The sequence below is a fragment of the Eptesicus fuscus genome, chromosome 6, assembly GCF_027574615.1.
Source record: "Eptesicus fuscus isolate TK198812 chromosome 6, DD_ASM_mEF_20220401, whole genome shotgun sequence".
NCBI classification, from domain to species: domain Eukaryota; kingdom Metazoa; phylum Chordata; class Mammalia; order Chiroptera; family Vespertilionidae; genus Eptesicus; species Eptesicus fuscus.
The window spans coordinates 104,739,680-104,767,444 of record NC_072478.1 but is presented as its reverse complement, the minus strand read 5'-3'; the positions used below and the strand labels follow the sequence as shown (position 1 = coordinate 104,767,444).

Below are 27,765 nucleotides of genomic sequence, written 5' to 3'. Positions count from 1 at the left end.
GCTCAGGGGGGTAGTGGTCAGCGAGGAGAGTCCATGGACACCCCCACCTCCCTGCGGCTGTCAGCACCCTAGACACAGGACAGGGCGCTTACCTCCTAGGACAGAGGAGCAGAGATGCTCAGAGGGGTCCCCTGACTCACCAGGGTCATGCATCCCAGCAGAGGGTGCTGTGGGGTCAACTCCTCTACTCATGTCTATTGCATCCCCTCAACTTCTTCCCCTCCCTCCCTGGTGCCGGCACACTTTCCCCTGCAAGGCTACTCATGCTGCAGCATGGGGGACCCCAGGCTCTGGTCTGAGCCTCACGGGTGGGCTCAGTCAAGGAAACATCTTGACCTCTCTCCCAAGAGGCAGTGTAGTGTAGTGTCTAGAGTGTGGGCTTGAGGCCTGGCTTTTCACCCATCCTCCCTTCATTTGTTCATTTCACCCATCCACCCTTCCTTCATTTGTTCATTCATTCATTCTGTCAACAACTGTTTTACCAGTGACTCCTATGAGCCAGGCGCACATTCTAGCTGCGTGGCCTTGGGTTTGGCCCCGTGCTTCTCTGAGCCTCAGTTTCCACCTCTGTAAAGTAAGGATAGTGATCCTTGTCCCAGTGATAGGATTATGGGAGCTCATGCAGGTGAAGTACCTCACATATAGTAGGTCTCATTGAAGACTAATTTCCTCCTTTCCCTACCCTTCCCTTCCCTCCCTTTCTCCTGCAGGACCCAGAGGGAACGAGAGGCTAGCACTTTATGGCAACACCCTCTGCTGTGCCCAGAGGGCACGTTCACATCCGTGCACACACATGCACACATCCCACATGTCCCCCCATCTCTGCTCAGGACTCGGGGCCAGCACCACTGTGAGCTTGGGCTCCAAGAAGTCCTGAACACCTCTCCTCTCTGGGAATGCTGAGTACAGACAGGGCCTGTGGACCCTGGCACCCCAGTGTGTGCTCTGGGAGTCACTGAGGGGGCCTCCTCGGTGGCTTTGGGGGCCGCTGGGCCCTTAGGGGCTCCAGGAGTCACATCTTGGTGACCGGGAGCAGTATCTTCAGTGTCCTGGGGCCGGGTCTAGGCAGCCTGGGAGGGTGGTGTCCTCAGTGGCTGCTCCGAGGGGCCTCCCCCGTGTCTCTGGAGGAATCGACGCCCCCACAGACTCTTGCAGCAGCTCAGAAGGTTGCTGGAGCTCGCGGTGCAGGACAGTGCAGGCTTCCTGAGGAGACACAAGCACAGGTCAGGGCTGCAGGGATCGCTGAGCAAGGCCCGGGGGGGGGGGGGCCAGGGCCTAGCCTCTGGCCTTTGCTTCTTCTATACCAGGCCCCAAGAAGGGTGGGGTGGGAAGGGGGCCAGACCCCCATGTACAACGGTAACTTCTTCCCTCAGTCCACAGGGGGAGCATTCTAGACACCTGCTATCAAATCCCAAATCTGCTTCTAACATGCCGTGTGCCCTTGGTCAAGTGACTTAAGCCCTTATGTATATGAGGTATATGAGGTTAACTACCTTTATATATAATACTAGAGGCCCGGTGCATGATTCTGTGCACAGGTAGGGTCCCTAGGCCTGGCCACGATCAGGGCCGATTGGGGCCTTCCGGCTGCCGGCCAGGACCTTCCTTCCCCAGCTGCCGGCTGCTGGCTGCGGCCTTCCTTCATTCCGCGCCACCCCGTGGTGGTCAGCACACATCATAGCGAGCGATTGAACTCCTGGTCTCCCCATTGAACTCCTGAGGGGACACTTTGCACATTAGCCTTTTATATACACTGAGTGGCCAGATTATGATGATCTCTGAACGCATAATAATCTTGCCACTATATATAATATATATATATTAGAGGCCTGGTGCATGAATTCGTGCATGGGTGGGGTCCGGCCAGCCTGGCCAGGGGGAAGGGACATGGGCAGTTGGCCGGCCTGCCTGCTGGTCGAACTCCTGGTCGAGGGGACAATTTGCATATTAGCCTTTTATTATATAGGATATACACTGAGTGGCCAGATTATTATGCGTTCAGAGATCATCATAATCTGGCCGCTCAGTGTATATAGATATATACCTTTACATATACCCTTTATACCTTTCTAATTATTGAAAGGATTAAGTGTCCCAAAGTCTGGCTCAGAGTAGGAGCCCAGTTGATGTTTGGTATTTCTGAATCTTAGTGAAAGGATTCCCGAACACCCACAGCATGCCTCGCATGAGCTGGGGGAAGGTTGGGAGAAGGTGGCACAAAGATTCAGTCAGCCTTGCATCCAAGTCAGTTGTGAGCAACTCTGTCTCTCCATTAGAATGTCTGCTCCCCGTAGGCAAGATGCTTGCCCTCCAAACCCTGCAAGGTGGCTGGCACTCAGTAGGTCCTCAGCTAATGCCAATCTGATGGAAGCTGAGGCCGCTGAAGGTGTGTAAGCCCAATGCTTGGCAGGACAGTTTTTTTCACAAAGTATCTGACATACATTTTGGAAAGCAGAGGACCTCCCGTACTTGTGGGCACACGGAGCTCCTCCGCCCTGCTGCCCGCTAGGATGTGGGTGGCAGACCAGCTTTCCCTTCAGCGACGTTCCCTCAGATTCCTTCCTCGTCCCGACCGCCAGCCCTGTGGGGTCGGAGGCAACGGCTCAGCCAGACTCCTGGGTTTCGGCCCCTAACACCTGCATCTGTCTTTGTAACAGAGAGCACGGCCCAGGCTGAGAGCTTTGCTCCGGCAGTTGGATCTGGCCAAACTGATGACAGTCCTGAGTTATTGCATCATTTTCCACACACGATACTGCATTTCCATTTATGGTGACGATATAAAGGTTTCTTATAAATGTCTTTCAGCGAAAACAGCTGGTGTAGACATCTAAGTGTGTATAATGCAGGTGTGGGAGGACGGTGAGCTGAGCTGGACGGAGAGAGGATTTGCAAACGACTTGTTTGGAGAGCGCTGTCACAGTCCCCGGCCATGCCAGCTCGCCCTTGGCTCAGACGGAAGCCGAGCTTGACGTGGGGTCCCTAGAGATTCTTTGGGCAGATCTGCAGCTCCAGGGCAGGGCAGGGCAGGGTCTGGCTTCAGCTCTAAGGCCACAAATTCTGCCTCGCTCCTCACTTCCCTGCCTAGGCTGGAGTGGTCGCTTTCCTTGTCCACTGCCAACCAAAGGAGCCATCCCTCCCTTGGTCCTGAGACCAATCTCGGTTCCTCGGGAGGTCCCATGAAGCTCACTCTGCCTCCGCTCCAGCCGTTATCTGTGAAGCCACCTGGGGAGTCAAGCTCACCGTTCCTTCTCCCTCCCGCACGGAGAGAGGGAGAACTTCCCCTCGGGGTCCCTCAGATGGGAGCTGTATATTTGAAAGCCTGACTTGGCAAAGCTTTGTGAGCAAGGACACAGCCAACGGCCACAGCCAACACCCATGCGTCCTTTAAATGCTGGAGGCCCCAGCTCTCCTTCCCCGAGCACACCCAGCCTCCCTGCACCTCAAGGTCATATCTCTGGCCCAGAGGTATTCTACAGTGTATATATTTGACCACGCAGGCAGGTAGGTATTTGCCTTGGGTCAATATTCCAGATCTAGCCTGTGGCTCTGATAAAGTGACTTTCACTGAAATGAACAAAATTATCAAAGAAAGGCTAGCTCTAAGCTAGGAAATAACTACTTTCCTTCTCCTAAAGGGCTGGAAAAAAAAAATCACTTAAAATAAGATTACTATGGAAATATCTCATGTTCATGATAAAATACAGAGCATAGAAGTTAACAAAACAAAATGAACATCTCAAATAACTCCTCTACTCAGACATACTTTTTGCTACATGTCAATTTCATCATTAAATATTTTAAAATGAAATGGACTCATATATCCAGAGACTATAAAAACACATACACATGGTTTAGAGAAAATGAAAGAATGTTAAATGGATGCAGGAGTAACCACCTCTCAGGATGAGAAACACAACTTTACTAGCCTTCGACTTGTTTCAGCAAACATTTATGTTTCCCTAAAAAATATATGGTGTTGTTCTGGCTGCCTTTTACTTTTATAGACATGCAATCTTGTTTCATGACTTCTTCTGTAGCTACCTTTGTGGTGCTGGTTGGTTAATGTTAGATTTATGAGATTAGACTGTGTCATGTGTGAATCTATGGTTCATCTTCACTGTTGTGAGGGATCCCATTATGTGGATACTAGAGGCCTGGTGCACGAATTTGTGCATGGGTGGGGTCCCTCAGCCTGGCTGGTGATCAGGGCCGATTGGGGCCGTCTCACCCAGTCCAGCCGGCCTGATAGGGGCCAGCCAGTGGGTGGGGGGGAGGGACCATGGGAGGTTGGCTGTGGGAGTGCACTGACCACCAGAGGGCAGCTCCTGCATTGAGCACCTGCCCCCTGGTGGTCAGTGCAAGTCATAGCGACTGGTCTCATAATGGTCGCTTAGGCTTTTATATATATATAGATACTCCAGTTTATCCACCCCCTGTTGAGGGATAGCGGAGTTGTCTCTGTTTTTTTTACCATTTCCCTTCGCATGCTTGCTTTTGAATCTACACCAGAGTGGCCTCATCACATAAGTGGCCAAGCTTCCCTTTTTCTCTCCTCTGATAGCGTTTGTCAGGACTGGAACGAGCTGCTCCTTGAGTGTTGGGTGGAACTGCTTTGCAAAGCCAAGTGTTGCTGGTATTCCATTCATTCCATTCATTTCATTTATTTCTAATGCTGAGAGGACCAATCAGTTTTTCTATTTCTTCTCAAGTCAGGTTTGGCAAGGCCTGTTTTGCTAGGAATTTGTTCACAGTATCTGCGTGTTCTCTTGTTTGGGGCATAAAATCGATCTTACCATTTTTAATCTCTACAACATCCTAAATAATATTGCCCTTTCATTCTTCATATTATGTATTTGTGGCATTAATGGTTAACTTCTCTGTGTAGTTCTATCAATTTCACTTTATATAGTTTTGAAGTCAGTTTATTTGGTACATGCAAGCTATCTTTCTGGTGAATTGAATCTCTTTAAAAATATGATGACAATCTTAATCTTGAGTGATACTTTTTGCTTTCTGTTCATCTTGTCTGATAGGACTTTAGCTACACAGATTTCTTTTGGTTAGTATTTGCCTAGTTTATCTTATTTTTCCTTCCTTATACTTTCAACATTTTTGTCTCCTCATGTCTCACTCTTGTAAAAAATATTTGATTGGATATAAAAAATCAGGTCTGATCTTCATTTTTTCCCCCATTGGCCAGCTTGTCCCATTTACAGGTGCTGTGATTACTAATCTATCCTGACAGATTTCTTCAATGTGATTTTGAGTTTTATATTTGCTCCACCTTTTCTCAAATTTCCCGTTTTTCCTTGCTTTGTCTTAAGTTGCCTTTTTTTTCTCTCTCATTCTTTTTCCTCCTTACCATATGGAATTTTACCTTGTTACGAAATTTTGGTAACACGCATAGTTAACATTATTTGACTTAAGTCCAGTGGCACGGAGCCCCTCCTCCTTTGCTTAGCTTGCCATCCATGCCGAGTGAGAGCTGGGACGAGACACCACGCTGGCTTCCCACATTGTGTGGACTCCATTACCTTACACACTTCTGGAGATACTGGTAGGTTTAAGATTGCTGGGCCCCTTCATGGCCCATCTTTGCGCTGAGCCCTGACACTTAAAGCTAAGGGATTCCAATGGGATTCTAGGAGAGCACAGAATACGGTGTCTGCCACCCCATAGGTGCCTGTGGTAAACACCTGTCACTGTCACCCCCCTCCGCCCCCCCACGCCCCCCATCCATTCCGCTCCTCTGGGGAACAGCACCTGGCCTTTTCTTTGGGATCCAACCTCCGCACTCATAGTGTGTGTGTGTGTGGGGGGGGGGCGGGGGGTTGACCTCCTATTCTTTGCCCTGGCCCCAGGTGTGGGTTTGAGGGTCACACATGGCCCCTCCCAGCCAGTGAAAGGGAAGCCTGAAACCTTGTGTAGAAGCAGTAGGAAGGGACGTATTTTCCACGGGGCCATTACAACGGTACGGTGTCAGCGTGGCGTGCTGGTGGCCCCCTGGGGACACCCTGACTGAGAATGAAGTCACCATAGTGTGAAATTGAGTTGGGAGCTGGAGAAAGACACACTTCTAATGACAATTAAGTATTTGATCCAGTTATGCTTGAAGCTGCTCTTGGTCTCTTCAGGTCTATGAGCCGATTCCCTCTCTCTGCCAATCCCCGTTTCCTTTAATTGGCTTTCTGCAGAGCGCAGTCAGCAGCGTCCTGACTAGCAGCATCCCTAAGTAAACAGTCTTTGGATCTGAATCCCTAAGTAAAAGTTCTTTTCCTGTCGAGGCTGTTATACTCCGTCTCGCCAGCAGGGGTCAGGACCCCGTCTCAGAGCCACTCTGTATGAGAAGCCTCTGGGAGCCTGGTCTTCCCCTCTAGGACATGGTAGTGACAGCACCCTCCTGGGACCGTTGTAAGGACCACAGGCAATGAACGCCAGTGCCCTGTCCCTCACCCTGTAGCACTGACAGTGCAGATTCCCACACACGCAGAAGCACCGCATGCACACGTTCCTCTGCTCTTCCTGGTGTGTGCCCCACGGCACATGCTGTTCCCAGTGCTGGAAAGGCCTTCATTCATTCATTCATTCATTCATTCATTCATTCATTCAATTCATTCACTTTTCTGGCTGTTCAACTTCTGCTTTGGTTTCAAGACTGTTGAGGCATCAGCTCGTGTGGGAAGCCGTGTCTGAGGTCTCCCAGGATGTGACTCCCTCCCAGAGCCTCGGCCCTCGGCAGAGGTGCTTACCTCCTCGGTTAAGCGTCAGTCTGTCTGTCTCCCACACGAAAGGCAGGCCTGGATCTTTCATCTTCTACCCACTATCCAGGTTTACCGTCGGTGCTCAGTCATGTGAACTAGTGAATGAAAAACCCGGTACATCTGCTCAGACAGTGACTTTCTGTCTTCTGACTTCCCCAGGTCCTCAGAGCAGGGCGCTCCCACAGCCTCTCTGGCAGCCCTCACCCCGTGCGCGTGTCCCACGCAGGCTTTATTTCCCGAGCCACCTTCCCACTGCTGCTAGCCTGGAGAGTCTCGTGGGCGGAACCCCCACCCCCCAGCCCCCCACCCCCACCCTTAGGACGGTGCCATTTCAGCCAACACCTCGGAGCGCCAGCCATGATTGGGAGAAAGTGTGAGGTTTCCTGGGTGTGGGTCTCAGCCATCTGTAAAAGGGGGATCATTCCAGGGGAAGGGCCGTTGAAGCCGTGAGATGAGACGGGAGAAGGAAATGGTTTGGAATTCTAAGCGGCCTCCTCTACCGCCCCCGCCCTTGTTTCCTGCGGCGGCCACAGCCATCGGCTGCTTTGCCCCGAATGTCACCAACAACTGGCAGTTGAGGGACTGTACTGAGGTCTGGGCTGGTCCCCGAACCCTGGCTCGTCCCGTGCCCAATAACACGGGAGAACCGCCATGCCATGGGGTCAGTGTCACCAGCGCCCGGGAGCGAGGTTCCTGGGAAGCCCCATCCTCCAGGAGGAAGGGGGAGTGGAGGACAGTGAGGGGGTGGCTCTCTCCGGCCCCGGGAGCCAGGCAGGACCACCAGGCCTTTCCTCGCCTCGGGCTTTTACCAAAACCTGGGCGCCCTCTTCACCAGGCCAGGCCTCATGTCTGGTTGTTCTGAAATGAGCTCCGAGGTGAACATGTCAGGACGCCAAGTTACGCCGAGCCCGGTCAGTGTTATCTTTATAAACCTTTGTTTCCCACCACAAACCAACACCCTGCCCAATAGGCAGACGATCAAACGTCACCGCTCGACTCACGGAAGAAAGTACTTTTTCAGGGACTTCTCCTCATTTTCTGGGAGCCAACACAGGGTTTGCCTGGGCCAGCATCTGCTTTGAAGGGGTGGGCCATGGGCAGGTATGATGGGCAGGGACATCAGCCAATCGGAAGTCCATAAGGTGGAGCTCTCTTTCTGCCCTTCAGGAGCAAGGGTCAGAGCCAGCTGGGCCAACTTCCTGCAAGTGCTCAGCAAACATTGTTATGTGCGTGACAAATAAGATGACATTTATCTGGGAAAGGCTCCCCAGAACTCCCTGGGACTTAGCTGAAAGCAATCAGTCACAGTCACAAGCCATTAATCCCTTTTTATTTTCTCCCTACGACAAGGACAATGGAGGTGCGGGTCAGAGTGCTTTGGGCTCCTAAAAGGAATCTTGATCGGGGACCTCCCAGGGTGCACATCCCTGAACACTGGTGGGTCACAACCTGGGACCAGCCTGGGAGCTCATGGAGGGAGGGGCTGGCGGGGACTGTAACCGTCCCCAAGGGCCCTGCACGTGGCCGGTGTCTGTGAATTGTGCTGGTGATGGAATGAGTGATGGGCAAGGACTAGTGTTTATTGAGCACTCACATGCTAGGTCCTGAGCGAGGTGTGTTTTGCATCCTTTTTTTGGTGAGCCCTCCCGATGGCTCTGTAAGGTGAGCATAGGTGTCCCCATTGCACAGACCAGGAAACTGAGGCTCTGGTGGGTGAGTGATACCCCGGAGTCACTCAGGAGCAAAGCTCAAATTTGAACCCTCAGCTGTTACTCCCAACTGCACCCCCTTCCCTCCTTTAATCCTTACAACCACCTTTGGCAGCAGGTACTAGTAACACCCCCATTTTACAGATGAAGAAACCGAGTCATGGAGAGGTTAAGTAACATGCCCAAGGTCAGTCTGCTCCCAGGCAGTCTGACTCCCAGGCACATGGCGGTTACTGGTGACCATCACCAGGCAGTTGGTCACTGAATAGGGGCCAGTGTGCCAGGCGTGTGCTGTCTCAGGCGGGACAGGTCTGGAGAGCGGTCCAGAGAATGCCGCGGGGCCAGACAGCCTGGGGAACTCAGCTTGCCCTGGAGAGATGGAGGGGGTGGGGCGTGTCGAGAGGATCTTGTACTGACTGCATTCAACTTCTTAAGTCCCTGTGTTTATCACCGAAATGGGCTGAGCTCCCTGACCTGGGAGATGTGCGTGTGGTCTGTGGGCGCCCGAGCTGACTGAGACAGAGTCTTACATGGGTTGGGCTCTGAGCTTCTGTCCAGGTACAGGCACTAATGTCCTTGGTCCGCCCCCAGCCTGGGAGGGAGGTGCTGTAACCAGCAACTTGACTTCTCAGATGGGGACAAAGCTTTAGAGAGGAAGTACTTGCCCAAGGTCACCCAGCCAGCAGCATGGGGAGGTCTGCCTTCAGAGCCCTCCCAACAGACTGGCCACTGAATGGCTCCCCATGGCCCTCGAGTCCTCCCCCCGCCCCAGCCCCCAGCCCTCACACGCTGTTCCTTTGCCTGGAATGACACCGCCAGCCTGTGCCCCTCAGCAGAGAAAGTTCCTACTGTCCTTCAGAGTCAACTGAGACATCACCCCTTCTGGAGCGTGGGCTGGGCCCTCGGCCCCACACCTGCCTTGTCCGGGCTCGGCACACGTGTCTGTACCCCTCCCTGTTCGCCTGGCGCCTCCGTTAGCGCCCTCCTCCCCACACGCAGCCCGTGGGAATGATGCAAAGCCGGAGTGAATGTGAAATCAGTAGGATTCAGTGGCCCCCAAACAGGAGACACGTGGCCTGCTTAGAAATTCCACGTGTGGCTCTTCTCGCTGCCAAATTAAGGCCCCGTCTGCTCGTGAAAGACAGGAGCGGGTGCTGGACCCCAGGGATTGTGGACGCTGGCTGAACAGGAATGGGGTTTCTCTCTGCCTTTCCATTCTGATGTTCCGTTTCAACAGTAACTCAGTATTTATAAGTATTCTGTGTCTCCCAAGTCGGTGTGGAGAGGGAAGTTCCCTGAGTCCCCTATGCATGGGGCGGGGGTGGGGGGCTGCGGGGGGAGTGCCCAGACCTGCGGCCCTCCCTGTCCACTGCAGCCTTCTCACGGCCAGAGCCCCCCCCCCCCCCCCGGCAGACCCACGGATACTGTGTAGAGCCGTCTGCCCCTCTTTGGCAGCTGGGACAAGCTCATTGCCCTCTCCCCCCCCCCTCCCCACACACACCCTTCCTAACCCGGGGAGGGAGGGAGTGGTCCTCACACCCCAGGAGCGCCTCGGGGGCTGTGGACACCCTGCAGTGCCCACTGGGGTCAGGCGCACCCGTCCCTGTCCCCCCACGTTGCCGGGAACAGCCCTTGCGGGTTTCGTGAACAGTGTCACCGAAGCCGAGCGCCGGGACTCATTGCAGCGGCTCCGGGGGCAGTGGCTGCCCCGAAGGCTGAGCTCTCTGACCGGTGAGGCACCTAGGCTCAGAGAGGGGTGTCTCTCCTCACGGCCACACAGCCAGCTGGTGGCAGAGGGCGTGAGAAACCCAGGTCCCGTCTACCAGGCCAGGGCTCCGTGCGCAGCCCCGTCCTTCGCCCAGTCTGCGCCCCTCCTGCCACTGGTCCCTGCACTCCCAGCTCGGGTCGTGACAAGGACGCGTTTTACTGGATTTGCCTCCTCAACTCAGAACGACTCATTAGTATGAAAAACACGTTCTTCACGGCCCTGGCCTGATGATTCCTGACACAGACACAGTCGGAGGTTTGGCCTAATTTCTCTCCCTGTTCAGCATTTATATCTAATTAGTGTTGGAATGGTCTCTCGAGACTGATCCAAGCCCCCCCATTTTCAGATGAGGGATACCAGGCTCAGGGGCAGGGCCTCGAGCTTTGGACAAATTGGTGCTACGCCCCTCTGCAGTCTTCACAGAGAGGCATTCTTATTCCCATTTTGCAGATGAGCAAGCTGAGGCTCAGAGAAGGCGAGCCACCTGCCCAAAGTCACAGCCAGCAAGCGCAGGGGCTGGAATTGGCACCCATCTCTTTCTTTTACACCAGGGGTTGCAGACTATAGCCTGTGGGCCAAATCCAGCCCACACCTATTTTTTTGAAGTGGTGTGTGTGGGGGTGGGGGTGGGGGCATGACTAGAAGAATGGCATTTTGTGACTGGTAAAAAATGACATGGGATTCAAATTTCCCTGTCTGCAGCCTGCTCCTGGCCCCGGGGTTTCAGGACTGAAGCCCAGAGTTGCTTCTGCCGGCCAGCTGCGAGCCCTGGGGCCGTTCCCTGGACAACTGGCCTCCTCGTCTGTTTACCTGGAGCCGCCTTTTCTCAGGGTACAGAGCGCCTGGCAGTGGCCTGGAAGCACAGCTCCCCGCCTCCCGTCCCAGCCCCTGGGCAGGCAGCCCCGCAGCAGGCCCAGCAGATCTGAGTCAGAGAGAGCGGAGGAAAGTACAGGTGGGAAAGGGCAGGGCTGAGGGTCTGCAGGGAGCCAGCGGGAGGATGGGCCTGGCTTCAAAAGCACAGGCCCCTGGGGGTAAATGAGGGGTTCTCTGCCTTTCCGGTGACTCCTGGGGGGTCATGGTTTATTCTCCTTGATTTCTGAGGCTGTGAAAGGCTTTCCACCTCCTCTCCCTCTGCTCCCCTTCCCCGGACGCCCTCTCAGGGCAGCGGGGGTCCCACTCCCCACACTCTCTGAAGGGAGGAAGATGAAAAGGATGAACTTCTTGTTGGAGCCGCGGCCCTGCCCAGGCCCTGCCCAGCGCTGTGCAGAGTGCGGGCCCTGCAGGCTGGGAGCAGGCGTTCAGAGGCCACCGGGGCAGGAGGCAGGGACGGGGGCGTGGGCACCTGGGTGCAGGGCAGGAGGCAGGGAAGGGGGCGCGGGCACCTGGGTGCAGGGCAGGAGGCAGGGACGGGGGCGCGGGCACCTGGGTGCAGGGCAGGAGGCAGGGACGGGGGCGCGGACACCTGGGTGCAGGGCATAGCCTCGGCCTGGAGCCGTCCACCAGGGCCTGCCAACGGCCAAGAGCCGCCATCCAGTCCAAGTACGCAGTGAAGGAGAAGTGGGACGATGGAGGGAAGGGGGAGGGGTGAAACAGAGGGAAGGAAAACGCCAGGCAGGAGAGAGGAAGCACAGGGAGGAAGGGAAAGGAGAGGAGAGAGAACCTCAAACACAGCCGGAGGAGCCGGTGTGGAAGAGCGGGCGGTTAGGGATGAACAGAACAGGCGAGTCTACAGAGACAGGAAGACAGCAGGTTAGTGGCCGCTGGGGAAGCAGGGATTGCGGGGTGACAGCTAAAAGGCTATAGGGTTTCTTTTGGGGGCGGTGGGCGGTGGAAATGTTCTCAAGTCCATTGTGGTGATGGCTGCACAGCTCCGAGAACGCACGAAAAGCGGGGACTCGTACACTGGGAACGGGGTTTGTGTAGGGTGTGGCGTACATCCCAGCGGAGCTGTTCAGGGAAGATAGACAGCGAGCCAAATGGCCAGATGAGAGGAGCGGGAGAGGGATGGGCGCGAGGAACAAAGTCCCGTCTGTCCAAGGGCCTGCGGCCGCCAGGGGTGTGCTCGTGCGCGTCCCCGCCTCCCTCTCCTCCGGCGCTCACTCTGCAGGGCACATCCTCATGGTTTATGGTAAGGAGCGGCCGCTCAGACGCCCAGGGACCTGCCCAGGTCACCCAACCAGCTTATGGCGGGGCCGGGACGGTGCCGGGCTCCCTCATTTCCACCCGAGGTGGGAGAGCACCCCCCCCCCCCAGCCTTGTGGTGCCATCGCAGGCTCGGAGGGCACAGGGGGCAGCGGGGCCCTCGTGGAGGGCGGGGCACGCCGTGCTGGGCGCCTCTGAAAGGGACGCTGGAATCCACGTGCCAGAGTTAGACGATGTGAGAGCCCAGGAAACAAGTTCGGCTCCTGAGGGGGGACTGACGGAACGTCCTCCCTGAGCACCAGCTGCTGCTCTCCCTCCACGGCCTCCTCTGCTGCCCAGACGGGACTTACAGCCGGACAGACGCCAGCCGCACCCTCCCCGGCCCGCCTCTGGCCCGGCGAGGCCCTGCAGACGTGCGGACAGTGTCTGGGCTGTGGGGGACCCCACCCCAGCTCGGAGCACTTCCTGTGCTTTTGACAGGTCTCCTCGCCTTCCAGGGCTCGCCGGTGACATGGTGAGGGGCGGGGCCTCTCTCGCCTCTGAGACTCTGACACTGATTCCTCCGGGAGGCCTGCCCCTGATGCCAGCGATCTGGAGGGGGGCCCATTGTGATGTCCAGTTTAGAAAAGGGGGACCAGGGACTTCTGAGCTCCCACGAGGTTCCTGGAACTTTCTTCTCTGAGACCTGGTTTCCTGGTCTCTAAAGTGGGGGCAGTATTATTCACTTCTCTAGGGGACCTAGAACAAGGCATTCATTCATTCATTCATTCAACAAATGTCTTATGCCAGGCCCAGTGCTCGGTGCTAGGGACACAGCAGTGAACATCACAGACACGGGCCTGCCCTCAGGGAGCTCACAGTCTGGGGAGCAGACATTGGTCACGTGTCAAGGATGTGCCAAGAGGGGTGAGAAGATGGCCCGTGGGGTGCAGGGCCTTGGTGGTCGGATATTTTATCCACGTGCACCAGGAGGGGCGGTGCGTAATCCCGTTTATGTGGGGAAATGCTCTCTGGCTGCAGAGGGAAGGAGAGGAGACAGAGGGGAGAGCTGGCGGGAGAGGTGGGGGACCCTTGCCTCCCTTTGTACCTCTTCTCCTGAGGTCTTTCTCGAGCCCCCACTCCAGTCTCCGGGCACAGGAGTATCGCCGCTGCAGGCCCGGGCTCCGGGCTCCGTAGGAACGGGAAGTGCCACGCCCAGGGAGGGAGACGCTGATACCCAGGAGTGTGTGAATATTATCTCCCTGCCAGGGAGATTGCTCAGGGCTCTCCAGTGAGTGCTGGAGAGGGCCCCGGAGTCCCGGGCAGCTGTCCAGAGATACAGGGGCCCCTCCCAGCCCCTCCCGAGCTTGCCGTGGGCCTCAGCTAGGTCCCTTAGCCCCCCTGTGCCTTAGTTTCCCCACCTGGTACCTATGAGTCGGGGTTAACTTCAAATCTGGGCAGCATTTCATCATGGAAAGAGCCCAGGCTTTGGGGCCAGACAGCTTAGGCTCGAGCCCTCGCTCTGCCACGGATGGCGGTGTGGCCCGGGCTGGCTGCTCCGCTCCGGGACGCCTGCTGCTGCGGGGGCCACGCTCTGAGAACCACTGCTCTCGGAGAACATGCTTCAGAGACGAGGGCCTCTGCCCTGCTGCCTGCTGTGCCCACACCGCAGGCGCACAGCAAGCAGATCCCTGAACAAACGCGCTCAGGGTGGTTTGCTCTGGCGGGGGCAGAGGGGGTGGAGGGAGGCTGGGTGGTGGCAGGAAGTGGTCAGAGACCAAATCACGAAGGGCCTCCAGTGACAGGCGAAGGAGCTGGGACTTGCGGGTGCTGAACACCCGCCTCCTCCCACAGGTCCACACCCTCATCACCGTAACCTGAGGACGTTACCTTATGCAGCAAAAAGGGGCTCTGCAGGTCTGATGAAGTTAAGGAGTTCAGGATGGGGAGTTATCCTGGATTTTCCCAGGGGCCCTGAATGTGGTCACAGGTGCCCTATTGTAAGAGGGAGGTGGAGGGAGACTGGCTGCGGAGGAGAAGGTGTGAGGATGGAGGCAAGAGGTTGGGGGCGTGGGAGGAAGAGGCCAGGAGCCAAGGAGTGCGGTGGCCCCCAGAGGCTGGAAAAGGCAAAGACACGGATCTGCTTGGGAGCCTCCAGGAGGAGCCAGCCCTGACAACACCTTGCTCTCAGGCTCTAGGCCTCTCGAGCTGTAAGAGAATGAATTTGTGTGTTTTCCGCCACCAGGTTCATGGCCATTAGTTACAGCAGCCCTCAGAAGCTAACGCAGCCTCTGCTGAGGTTACTGAGCAGGGGAGCGGCTGGGGCTGGGGATCAGAGAGGAGGCAGGCGGGGCTGTCCAGGGCGGAGGGGAGAGTGGGTGAAGGAGGCCAGTTGGGGTCAGGAAGGGGCAGACAGAGCGTCCTGCTGGGAGGTGGCTGCTGGCTGGCGACAGGCCCGCTGGGCCTCTCTGGCTCCTGCGTCTCCCCTTGGCTGACCCTGCAGCCACCCCAAGGGCAGGCCCACATCGGTCCCTTGGAATTCTTGCTTAAGCAGACAGCCCCACCCCTCAGAGGCGATAAGGGCTCTCGGTCAGGTCAACACGGGTTTCTGTCCGTAGACGGACTCCAGGGAGGACATGCTGTCGGCACCAGGGAAGCTGGGAGCTGACCTGACCTTCTGGATGGTCATTCAAGGTCCTGATTGTCCTGGCAGCCTTGGTGGGAAAATCTATGCTTGGCCTCCTGTCCCCTCCCCCAAACCCCTTACCTGGTTCCCCATCCTCCTCCCTCCCCCCCCCAGCCCCCCAGACCCCTCCGTCCAGTCCACTGCTCCCCCAGGTATTCCATCGCCGCTACGTGTGACTCAGGCAGGCTCGGCCTCTCGGCTGGCCTCGGCGTCCTCCTAGCCCCCCGCCCACAGTGGCGTGAGGGTCAGACGAGCAGGTGGACACACACCTCACCGTGTGCCCGGCACCCACAGGCCTATCAGGAATGGGGGCTGCTGTTTCTGCGGACGCTCAGACCTTGGCTTTGGCTGACTCACTAGCTTGTGTCACTTGGGCAATTTCATTAACTTCTGAGCCTCAGTTTTGCCATCTGTAAAGTGGAGACTGAACAAGCACCTGCTCATGGGGTCGTGGGAGGATGAAATGAGGCCACGAGTCTGAAGGGTCCACCACCCTGGATGAGCGGGTCTTTCCCGTCTGCGTTCAAGGCTCCGCTCACTGGCCCGCTCCCGGGATGGGCTGCCTGGGCCACGTGCCACCCCCCCGCCCCCCGGGCTCTCAGTGCACTGCGTTTCCATCCTTGGCACGTGCTGCACTGAACCCCGGCCGGCCTGCTCCTCAGCTACACCCCGAGCAGCTACAGGTGGCGTGAGTGGCGGCGTGGGGTGGGGCTCTTGCTTTATCTCCCTTGGCACCCTTGCTGGGGACAGAGGACCACAGAGAAACAATGGCAGGATTGTAAAACCGGCAGGCGGGGTGCCCAGAGGGTGCCAGTCCTTACGTGCTCACCGAGTGTTTCCCTAAGGATTAGGGGTCCGGCAGCCTGTTCGCCCGGAGGGCACGCAGGTCCGCGCAGGAGGAAGTGGCGTGCGGGACCTGACGGAAGCACGTCGGCGCCTCCCCGAGAGTCCACACCCCCGCTTTGTTCTCTGTTTACTTCTTGAACTAACTCGTCACTCAGGCCGCCTCCTGAATGAGGGAGTGTGGCAGGGCACGGACGGGCATCTTACCCGCCAGGGCCGGGCGTGAAGGCTGCCGATCGGCATTACGGAGAGGCGCCTGCAGATGGCTTGGGGGAGGGATTTGAGAGGAGAGTCTGGAGGCCGGGAGGCTGGGAGGAGGCTGGGTGCAGCGGTTAGCAGTGGACGGGGTGGAGGCTGCAAGGGCCAGAGGGGACCTGGGGCCCCGGGGGGTCTAGTTGGACAGTCTTCCCCCATTAAGATGCACAGAGACCAGATCCCAGAGGGTGTGGCCACGCTTTCCTCAGACGGACACGGGGCTCTAGAAGGAGCTTGCATCCAGGGCCGTCCCAGCCCGATGGCATCCCTTCACCCGCATGCGCTTGGGGCAGCTCTGGGAGGTGAGCAGGGCAGCGCAGGAGGGCAGGCCCTGCACTCTGCCAGAAGGGGAAACTGAGGCCGGGACTTGCTCAAGCTCCGGTGAGCGAGGGCAGAGCTGGGAAAAGCCCAAAACGTCATCCCTGCGCCCAGCACAGCTCTCAGCCTGTGGGGGGATGTGATAAATGTTTGTGGGTGAATGAATGGGTCAGTCACACGGGCCAGCATTCTGGGGGCAAAGGCATGGTCCGCAGAAGAGAAAGGAAAGAGACGCCCACTGAGCGCACCCGTGTGCCAGGTGTTCTCCCGCACCGTCACTCCTTCCTCTCACGCCCAGCACGCCTCCCTCTCCACGCAGCGCGCGTCTCCGTGCCGCTCAAGCCCTCGGTGCCGCTTCCCATTCATCACCTGCATTGGCTTTGTCACCGGTGGATGTGTCTAAGCCTCACTCTGATCCTGTTTATCTCTTAAGCCTGGAGACTCCTTGGGGACGGATCCTGGGACATCCTTCCTCGTAAATCTCCTGCACCCCGAGCCCCAGCGTCCCCAAGCCTACTTTTCCATAGCCGCCTGGGTGCGGCACGGCTCTCCCCGCCTCTCTCACAGACCAGGGACGCAGCCCCTGCACGGGTGGCCCGGCTCATCCTTCCCGTCCTCATCTGAGGGGCAGCCAGAGCCCTCTCCAAAGCGCCGAGCGGCCCCCTGGCTTCTAAGCCTTCCGTGCTCCCCTGAGACCTCTGGTACGGAGCCCAGCCCTGCCTTCCCGGCTCAGCCAGTCCGCTTTCTCCTCTGACTGGAGTGCCCCCAGCATACGAGCTGATGCATGACGTGCTCAGTGGGCCAGCGGGGTTTCCCATCTCGCCCCCAGGCGCCGGCGTTCGCGCGGCCCCCTGACGGCTGTCTGCAGCGTGTGAGGGAGCACTCTGACTGCCAGCTCCGTGGCAGGGCTGGGCCTTGCCCTGAGCACTCTGACTGCCAGGACAACGTAGCTGGGACGAAGGGCCCACAAGTTCTGGAGCTGGGGGCCTCTGTCCAGGTCCCAGCCCTGTGGCCCTGGCCACGCTGGGGTCCTTTTAAAGTGGAGGTGAAAAGTTTCACCTCCATGGGGATGCTAGCACAGCCCAGGGTCTGCGAAGTCCTCATGGAGAGGCCCAGCACCCTGTGAGCAGTGGCCACCGTGGCGGTCCCCGTCAGCGGGACCTCTCCCTGTGCCCCCGTCCTGGGCAGTTACCTGTCTGCGGCTCCCCGGGGCGCCGTGACCTCTCTGCCACTCCACACCTGGAGCCTCAGGGGCTTCTCCTCCTGCTGCCCGGGTCCGTGGCTCCGAGTCCTGGGGAGCCGAGAGCTGTCGTACCTCAGAGAGGGGTCGTGGGCGGTGCAGCCGCCATACCGGCAGCGCAGGAGCTGCTGGTACGCCGTGCGGAAGTCTCTGTTCAGGGCGGCGTACAGGATGGGGTTCAGGGCCGAGTTGGCGTAGCCCAGCCACAGAACAACGGCTTCGAAGGTCTTGTTGACGGCGTCGTCCCCTCTCAGGCCCCGGTAGACGAACACGGTGAAGTAAGGGAACCAGCAGACGATGAAGGCCCCCATCACGGTGGCCAGCGTCACCGTGGCTTTGTGCTCCCGGAGGGTGGCTGCCTTCCAGGAGGCGGCGTGATGGATCCTCCTGGCCTGCTCCCGGGCGATCCTGAAGATGCGGAAGTAGGTGATGCACATGACCAGCAGGGGCAGGTAGAAGGTGACCAGCCCGTCCACCAGGCCGTACACCAGGTTGACCTGGACTTTGCAGGGCAGGAGGGTGTGGTTGACCCCGCTGGCCTCGTCCCTGCTGTTCCACCCCAGGTGGATGGACAGGAAGGACAGGGTGATGGAGACGGCCCAAATCAAGACCAGGGAGACGCCCACCCGGGCCGGGGTGACCAGCACGGGGTAGCGCAGGGGGTCCGTGACCGCGCAGTAGCGGTCGAGGCTGATCATGAAGAGGTTGAGGATGGAGGCCGTGCACAGCATGACGTCCAGGCTGGTGTAGATGTTGCAGAAGACCTTGCCGAAGCTCCACCGGCAGGAGAGCTGGTAGAAGGCCGAGAAGGGCAGCACCAGGAGGCCGAGGAGCAGGTCGGTGACGGCCAGGGACACGATGAAGCAGTTGGTCAGGCTGCGGAGCCGGCGGTTCAGGCCCACGGCCAGGCAGACCACCACGTTGCCGGCAATAGTGACGAGAATGAGGATGGTGAGTGCCACGCTCACGGAGACCTTGAACGCGGCAGAGTCCAGGCAAGAGGCAGAGGCCGTGTCGTTGGACTCCATCCTGGCACCCCGAGCTCCTTCCTCTGCCACAGCCCCTCGCTGCTTCTCTCCCAGCTCCCCAGTGTGCCGGCCACTGGGCTCCAGGCCGCCCCGCAGAGACGACAGGAAGTATCCAATCGTGGGAAGGCTACAGGGCTCGACTCGGTGCTTTTTCTAGAAATAAATAAAGTCAGGCTCCTAGGAGGTGTTGGGGAGGAGCATGAGCACGAACAGCGAGGAGGCGAAGTTGGTGGTTCCAACTCCAGTCCTCAGCTCGCCCCCCTCAGAGCCGGCCTCCTCCCGGGCCTGTAGCAGGCCTCGTCTCTCCAGGTTCTGCACAGAGACGGAGGCAGTGGGGCACGTGTCTGGAGGGGGCTCAGGGGTTATGAAGGAGGGATCATGTGGAGACGTGGCCGCATCCTTCTCCAGAGCTGGCAGCTGCTCCCGTCCGCGTGGCAGGGGTCTGGCTGCTGCATCTCCCTCGTGGGACCACTGGAGAGCAGGAGCTGAAAATGCGAAGGCCGGGTGTTGAGCGCTTTGAAACCAGACCGAGAGCGTGGCCCTGATGCAGGACGAATCTTCTGGACCTTGACCTCCCTGCACGCTACCAGGAGCCTGGGGCCCGTCCGGATGCCCTTCTTTGGGGGCGCCGAGGCAATCAGAATGGGCCGTGGGAGGGGGAGGGGAGTCAGGATGCAAGGGGCTGAACCACGTGTCTCCGCGTGAAACCAACAGCGAGGGACTGTTTATTTGGAGAAAGAAAGATCTAGACGCAGGCTCCAAGCTCCGCGAGGCGGGCAGCGTCGACTTGCTCAGTGCTGGTTCCCCATGCCTGGCCCCGCAGGCGGGCATTGGCGTCCGGTGGGTAAATCCTAAAGTGAATGAAGAAATCAGCAAATGTCACACATTCAGGCTGATGCAGTGCCAAGAACAGTGCCCGACGCTGCTGTTTCACAGAGTGACACCGCGCCCTTAACCAGGGGCCCTCCGAACCGTCTCAGGAAAGCGTTTTCTGCTCCGCACCCCGCACAGTCGGTCTGTTCCCTCCGCTCCGGTGCCGTGGAGGGAACGTCAGCCACGCAGACGACGGGCACCGAGGAAGCGCGCTGGGCTCCAAGGAGACTGGGCCTCGGGCCCTGGCACTGGACTTCCACGTGAGTCTCACAGGCCACACAGTATCCTCTCCAGCTCTTCACAGCCATTTCCGAACGATCGGCAAACGCGGGGGCCGTTCTTAGCTCCTGGCGGCACGGTCCAGGCAGAGGGCCAGGCTGACTGCTGGTGTCATTGGCTGACCGCACCCGCCCACCACCTGCCCTAAACATCTCTCTAGCTTTTACTTTTCTTATTTGGCAACACATGTGGTCCTGCATCCAAGTCAGCTGGTACAGAATTCACGAAATCTTTCTAATGGCCGCGTAACAGTCCAGGGGCCAGGTGTGTGTGTGTGTGTGGTGGTGGTAGGGGGGAGGGTGGCCACAGTTGATTGTCATCCCCCCACCATGGGTATTTGGGTGGTTTCCCATCCGTCCCGCCCTCCCTCCCTCCTGTCCACTGCAAACATCGCTTCCAGGTGGCTGCACACCCGGGGCCTCTGGGTGAAATCTCAGCGATCCCTCCTGCTGGTGGTACCCACGGTCCGGATGGATGCCAGGCAAGCTGGGGCCCCGCCTGATTCCTGCACCCTTTCACGGGGCTGCTCCTGGTCTCCCAGCCCCGCCCGGCTCCTGGGACCTGGGAGCGTGCAGAAACCCAGGCAGCAGCAGAAGCTCTCCGAAGCGATCTGATCTCCACGTGACACAGTCGGCCTCTCCCGGGCTCCGGCCCGCAGTGTTCTGCACTCTGAATGCGAGAGGCGTCATTTCATCGTAACCTCGGCGCTGGCGCAGGGATCACGGCTCCTGGTCGCCTCCTGCTGCTCCAGCTGGCTCAGCCGCCAGGCCTCCCGAGCTGTGCCTCTGGGTATTATTTTTGGAAGATCCTTTCATTACATAAAAGGCACAGACAGCCCGCTCTCTGCCGCGCTCAATTAACTTTGGAGATGGCAGCAGCAAGGGTATTGCTTTGAGAATCCTGATTTCTGATCAAAGTATCCTCTGAGCTTCCTGACAGCCCGGTGTAGGCATTTCGGCATTGGACCGACGTTTTAGTCCATGTTTTGGGGTTTCCCAAACTGAATGAACCAGCGCCTCATATAATTAGAAATTCATTGCTCCCTCTCCCCCCCTCCTTCCTTCGTTCTCTCCTTCCCTCTCTCCTGTTCAGCGCACATTTCTTTCAGAGCCTTCAATGTGCCGAGTGCTGGTGACAGGTGCTGGAGGCCCAGTGACGACCGAGCAGCCGTGGTTCCTTTTTCCAGTGAAAACCACACCTGTCATGTCTCTACTCTCCAGCCCAGGTGCCTGGAGTTTCTGGGGACCTTCTGAGCGGAGCACTATCCATTCCACACCTGTAGGTGGAACGATCGCCTGAGAGGTCCACGGCACCCCCAAGTTCATCATCACGTCTGCCCGATGCCCCAACGCCCCTCTCACTGCCTCTCGCCCGCAAAATCCCAGGAGAAATGCCACCGACGGAATATTGTTTGCCAAAGGGAGGGGCGAGGCCCTTTAGAGAAGAACCAGTCTGGGGGCTGGGTCTCCTCCCCATCGAGGTTCATCAAACCGAGTCCAGCGCCCTCCTTTCCCTCCTCCTAGTGCCGTGGTCGGCAAACTGCGGCTCGCGAGCCACATGCGGCTCTTTGGCCCCTTGAGTGTGGCTCTTCCACAAAATACCACGGCCTGGGCGAGTCTATGTTGAAGAAGTGGCGTTAGAAGAAGTTTAAGTGTAAAAAATGTGGCTCTCAAAAGAAATTTCAGTGGTCGTACTGTTGATATTTGGCTCTGTGGACTAATGAGTTTGCCGACCACTGTCCTGGGAGGCGAAATGAAGTTCCCTCTCGGGTTTTAGGTACCTGCATCCAGGCCCCGCGCTCAGGGAGCCGGCCACGGCGCAGCAGCCAGCAGTGTGCGGGCAGCCATGAAGGCTCCTTTGGTTGGCTTCTCCCTCAGCCCGGAAGAGGAGTCAGACGTTCTAGGCACGAGCTGACAGCGGGAAGAGAAACAGTGCCTGAGGCACCTCGGGGCGAGCAGCGGGTGGCCTGAGAAACTGGGGGTTGGATCCATGTTCTGCAAAAATTGATGCGGAGAGACGTGAGGGGAGCCCCAGGGGCTGAGAACAAGGACGTTGGCATTGGCCGGATCTGGGTTCTACCTCCGGTGCCGTCACTAACAGCACGTGACGTCGGGGTGCTGCTGCACGCTCTCCGAGACTCGGTTTCCTCGTTTGTAAAACGGGAGTAATACTCTGTCTTCCTGCGCCTGGTGGGTGTGGAAATAAATGCAGAGGAAAGGTAGGAAAGCCAGCCGCTGGCCTGCGGCAGGTCCTATTCTTTATGGTAAAGTTATAAAGCTATTACAGACGGCCCCCCCCCCCCCCGATTATGATCGCTCAACTTTAAAGGGAGTTCGAAAGCAACGTGCGCGTTCGGTAGAAATCCTTCTTCGAATTTTGAGTCTTGATCTGTGCCTGTTAGTGGCGTGTGGTGCGGGTGCGACACTCTCCTGGGGCCGGGCAGGGCAGCCCCCTGGTCAGGAGGGTGAGAAACAGCCAACGCCCTGCGTTGCCGTAGCAACCGCACTTTCCAGTTGCAATACTTTCACCTTAATGGTTTGTTGGGACGTCACTCCGTCATAAGTCAGGAGCAGCTGTATTTTATAACCATAAAAGCGTTACTTTTGTTCTTGTCTGAAGCCGCACTCCATCTTTGTTGAGTGCCTTCCGCGTGCAGACACTGTGCTGGGCTCCGGGGTCACGGGGTGAGCGCGGCAGGCACGCCCCGGCTCCTCTGGGGGGAGTGGGGAGGGGGAGAGACGGACACACTGCGGAGAGGCTCAGTTCGTTGCAGTTGTGTTGGTTACATAAAGGGGACGCACAGCAGGATGCAATGAGGGACCAGACCTGGTCCGGGGGATACCGAGGCTTCCCAGGGCGGGGACACTGAGCGGAAGGAGGTTACTCAGTGAAGATGGGGACACGCAGGCTGCAGACAGGAGCCTGTGGAACGTGGAGGCAGAGGTGGGGTGGGTTAAGGGTGGGTGTGTGGGAGCGATGGAGGGCGATGTGACTGGAAGGAGCTCCCAGGCCCTGCTCCCCTGCTGTGCACCAGGGTGGGGTGTGGCAGCTGGGGGGAGGCCTGAGCCAGCCCCGCTGACCACCCCCAGTTATCACGGGTCACTGGGTCCCCGGGGAGGTAGTTCGTCGTCTTCATGAGCCCTAACTTCTCAGCACTTTGCCCCTGTAGTCGGCCATGCCACCTGTTCTGGCTGCCTGGGGCTGGGGCATCAGAGGGGCGCCGGCCGCAGCCCCTGTCGGGAACCTCAGCCGGGTCCCAGATGGGGGGGGACTTCCGTCGTCGGGGCAGCCTGTGCATTCAGCTTTTCCAGTAGAGCAAGAAAGCGCCTTCTGGGCTTCTCAGAGAAACGGCAGGGTTCTCTGTGCACTCGCAGCGCCAGACGCTTCCTCCTTCGCGATATCAGCGGGCTTTCATCTCTGTGGTTGCAGATTTTACCCCCTTCCTCGCAGTGGGCTAGACGTTTGGGGAAAGCCTTGCAAGACAGTAAAGGACTTCCGGTGGAGGCCGCTCAGGGGAGAGAGAGGCCCGGGCCCCTGGTGGTCCCAGCTGGGCACCCTGGGGGCTCCGGCTGAGGACGTGGGCATCACCCCTGACTCCCGTCCCGTCCTCAGCAAGGCCCGTGGCTTCTGCCTCTGGACTGCGTCTGTCTCGGCTGCGGCTGCTTCCCTCGGCCACGCCGGCATCCCGGTCCTGCTCCAAAGCAGCGCGCCTCTTGCCTGGAGGTCCCTCTGCGCTCTCGATTGGCCTCCCTCCTCCCCGCCATCACTCGCGCCCGACTTCTGTTCTGCCCGTGCTGCCCGCGCCACCTGCCCCTCGGCTCACAGGCCCCTGGGGATCTGCGCTCCGACCCCTGACCTCCGACTTCACCCCCTGGCCTTAGGAGGTGCTTGGCCACACCCACCTCGCTCCCGTGCCTCGCACATGCCGTCTACACCCTGGAGCACGGCCTGCGGTCTGCCGCTGACCTGGACGCTCATATCGTGAATAGACATCGGTCCTCCTTCACCCCCAGAATGTGACCACCCCCATCACATTCCTCGAAGCTCGGGCCCCTCTGCGGAGCCCATTCTCCTGGCGTTTTCCTTGCTCGCTGTCCGCTCACTATCCTCCTCTCCCCACGGAACGGGAGTGTCCGGAGGGCCAGCTCCACCCTGACAGGCCCTGCGTGGGGCCCCGTGCATGCTTGCCGCGGTGACTCAGTGCACGTCGGAAACTACCCTCGGAACAAGAGACGGTTCCATTTGTCAGGCACTTGGAAAGTACTTTGCAGACTTCGGCCCATGTAACCTGTGCCACAGCCCCGTTACGTGGGCACATGAGTCATCTCCGTTTCGTAGGTGAGGAAGTGGAGGTTCACGGTATTTGGTGACTTGGCCACAGTCCGCTGCCAGCAGCTGCGGGGAAGGCCTGGGGGGGTTTCAGGGCAGGTGGGCGGGGCCACGTGCAATGCTGCCTGGGTCCTCCTGCGGCAGGTGAGAGCCAGCTGCCAATGTTCGCTGCGAGCCCCACATCTCTGCTGGGGGTGGGGGGGTGGGGGCAGGGCCCGGGTGGAAAGGGCACTGTGCTGGGGGCCTGGGCCGGATTGGGGTCCCTCGTGGGACTCGGAGTTGTTGTATTACCTCGAACAAGTTTTGTGCCCCCGGTTTCCTCCGCAGAGAGGTGAGGCGATGAGCTTAGACTCTTCGAGGTTTCCGCTAGCCGCTGCGTGTGGATGGAGGGGGTGGGAAGCGGGGAGTCATGAGGCCCCGGAATAGTAAAACGGGAGCGATCCGGGCAGAAACAAGACGCAGTGGTCACTCGTCTGCAGGAACCGCCTCTGCAGCCTCCCAGAGAGGCGTCCCTGCTCTCCTCGCATCCCTCCCCGGACGGGGGCATGCTGTCTCTCCACAGTGGCACTTGCCAACCAGCCACCGCCCTTTAGAGACATTGGAGAGCCCTGCACGCTTTCTGTTGGAGTCCTTACCGGCTGCTTGGCAAATACATCGTAACACAGGCACGTGCCACAGAAATGGTACCTGGCGTAGAGCTGTCAGTGTAACGCGCCGCCGTGGCCTCGCTGTCACGGTGTGACGTTACATATTTACCCCTTGCAACGTTGTGGTTTTCTCTTTGTACTTCGGATCTGGCGCATGTATGTGTATGCTGGCGTGAGTTTGCGGAGATTGTTGTAGGGTAGGGTCCTAAACAGCTCTGAGCCCCCAGAGAAGAAGTCCCTTTTCCGGGAAGCCCTACAGAGCGCCCGTTCTCCAGGTTTCTGCTTCTCTGTAACAGCCCACCCCCCCCCCCCCCCCACTGAACTCTTCACCATCCATCGCCATCCCCGCCATCGTCACAGCCCTCCTGGCTGCTCCTGCTGCCCTCACCATGATTACTGCCCTCAGCCGCAGCACCCCTGGGCCATCACCATCGCCGACACCACCTCCCCTACCCCCCCCCATCCCCACCCCTGCCCTCAGCTGCCCCACCAGCCCTGTGCCCGCCTTCTTCTGTTTTTTTTCTCCCCAGTCTCGCTCCAGGAAGGATTTACCCTTCCAGCAAGTACAGCTTGCTCTTCCAGGCAAAAGTCCTGCGGCTGCTGGGTCACCTTGTCACCTTAGCAATATCAGCAGCAAACAGCTAGCACTTGCCAGGAACATGTATGCAGGCTGGTTCCCTGGGCAGTCCTTCCTGCCCTCCCCACATCACACAGCGTCAGCTCATTGCGAGCTCTGCAGCAGAGCTCTGTGGAGCAGTCAGGATGTAACCCAGGCAGCTGGTTCGAGAAGCTTCTTGCTCTTAAGGGAAACTGGGCTCAAAGCAAATGTGGCACAGAGAGGTCAAACGCCTAGGTCGAGGCCACACAGCTGGCCAGAGTCAGGAAGAGCTCCCAGTTTCCAACTCCCAACAACTTGCTTGTCCCGTGCGTCCTGTTTCCCAACCTCATTCCTTCGTGTCCCACCTCCAGGATTTTTGCCAAACCCATAAAATACCAATTCTATACTTTTTACTTAACATTTTTCTTTAAAGTGATTGAATTTATAAAAAAAAAGAATTGTTTTTATTGTTACAGTAACCACCAGGATCACTCCCTCCAACAGGTCACCCTGAAAACACGTGCCGTGAGAACACAGCCAGTGCTGTGAAACCCCTGTAGCTCCCGCTGCCGGAAGAGCCCAGCCTCACCCTCTCCTCCTCAGAAAGGCACATGGGCCTGTGCTCGGGGGACATTAGAGACCGCCCAAGCCCACCGCAGGGCCGCCAGGCCTGCCTGCCCCCTGCTCACCCAGGAGGCCAGCGCTGGGTAGTGGAAAGGAGTCAGGAAGCTCTCTGAGGCTCAGTCTTCCCATCTGCAAAATGGGAAGATGACGTGTGAAGGTAAAGGGACGGAGCTGAAGATGGCGGCTCCTCAGTAAATGCCACTGCCCTCCCCATGGCCACTTTCTGATCTTTCTTCAAAAACACTGGACTTCAGGTCCCGACCTTCCTGTGAGGAAGGCGCCCTGGGCCGCCAGATGGGAGAAGACATGACACTGTGAATAAGCACGGTCTTTAGCGGGCACAGTGCACGCAGTGCCGCGCGTGAGCGGCCCTGGACGGTCGGCAGGGCCAGAGGGGGCTGTTTGGTTAGAAGGCCTGTCCGCCCAGCCCGCCCCTCACCCGCCCTCACCTCGGCCCCCAGCCCCTGCCGACAAGCGCTTTCCCAGCCCTGCTTCTCACCAGGGAGGCCATGTTAGCCAGGTGTCAGCCCCCCCTTCCTTCCTGTGAAATGGGGATAATAAAACCAGCCCCGTGGGGTGTCGAGAGGCCTGTGGAGGTGAAGAGCGAGAAGCTTCTAGAACCAGCCGCCGGGGTTAGCCTGGCCCCTGCTTCTCTGCGGTGACTGCCGGGCGCAGCAGCGTGGTGTCTGCCTGATGCCGTGACCGGGGCAGTGGGAGCAGGAAGAGCCCGCGCCATCGGGCTGTTGGGAGGCAGCAGCCGAGCACTTCCAAGAGCTCAGTGGGTGTGAGCTCGCGTGACGCACAAGCCCGCAGCGCAGCAATGGCCCAGGCGTGGGGCCTGCCTCCCTCCGGCGCCCCTCTCAGTGCCCTCTCCCCGCCCATCACGCCCTCTGTGCCCGGGCCACGGGAGAGACGCCCTTTCCCCAGCTCTCCCAGGAAAACGGGCAGTTCCGGAGCCGAAAGTGGCCCCGGTGTCCAGTCCGTCCTGGAGCTCTTGACAGTTCTCGCTGCTGCTCCTGGGGGCGGGGCACGGGCAGAGCAGCCGTGTGCTCCTGAGCCTGTCCCCACGGCGGGCCCCTGTCAGCCCTCCACCTGCTCCCAGGCACGACCAGCGTGGCTCTGGCCACCTCTCTCTGACTGCCACGGCGCCAGGCCCACGCCTCCTGGCAGCGCTGTGGCATAGAAGCTGGGATCACAGAAGGGCGGAGTGGGAAAAGCCCTGGGCGGTCAGCTACGCCCTGCCCGGCTCTCAGGTGGGCAGGGGCTGGCCCAGGTTCACACAGCGATGAAAGGCGTAGTCAGTCTGGAGCCCAGTCCTTCCAGCTCTTAGCAGATAGTAAAAAAACACACACCAAAACACACACACACACAAAGAAAAAACCACGATCAAAAGAAGTTTTGAGCCCTGGCTGGTGTGGCTCAGTGGATAGAGTGTCAGCCGGTGGACTGAAGGGTCCCAGGTTCGATTCCGGTCAAAGGCACATGCCCAGTTGCGGGCTCGATCCCCAGTACGGGGTGTGCAGGAGGCAGTCTACCAATGATTCTCTCTCATCATGGATGTTTTTCTCTCTCTCCCTCTTCCTTCCTCTCTGAAATCAATAAAAACGTATTTTAAAAGAGAGAGAGAGAGAGAGGAGTTTTGGGATGTGCTGGAAGGGCCTGGGGGGTGCTGGTCTTGAGACTGAG

The 27,765-nt window shown here is 58.5% G+C and overlaps 1 protein-coding gene across 1 annotated transcript; it reads right to left on the bottom strand.

Annotated features, from left to right (window-relative positions):
- Positions 1-804: 804 nt before the first annotated feature.
- HRH2 (histamine receptor H2) lies at positions 805-18,729 on the bottom strand. Its single transcript, XM_028154564.2, has 2 exons — positions 17,654-18,729; positions 805-1,203 (listed from the first exon to the last, which is right to left on the bottom strand). Exons 1-2 carry the CDS (start codon positions 18,727-18,729, stop codon positions 1,062-1,064), a joined length of 1,218 nt encoding a protein of 405 aa, XP_028010365.2. The 3' UTR covers positions 805-1,061.
- Positions 18,730-27,765: the final 9,036 nt, after the last annotated feature.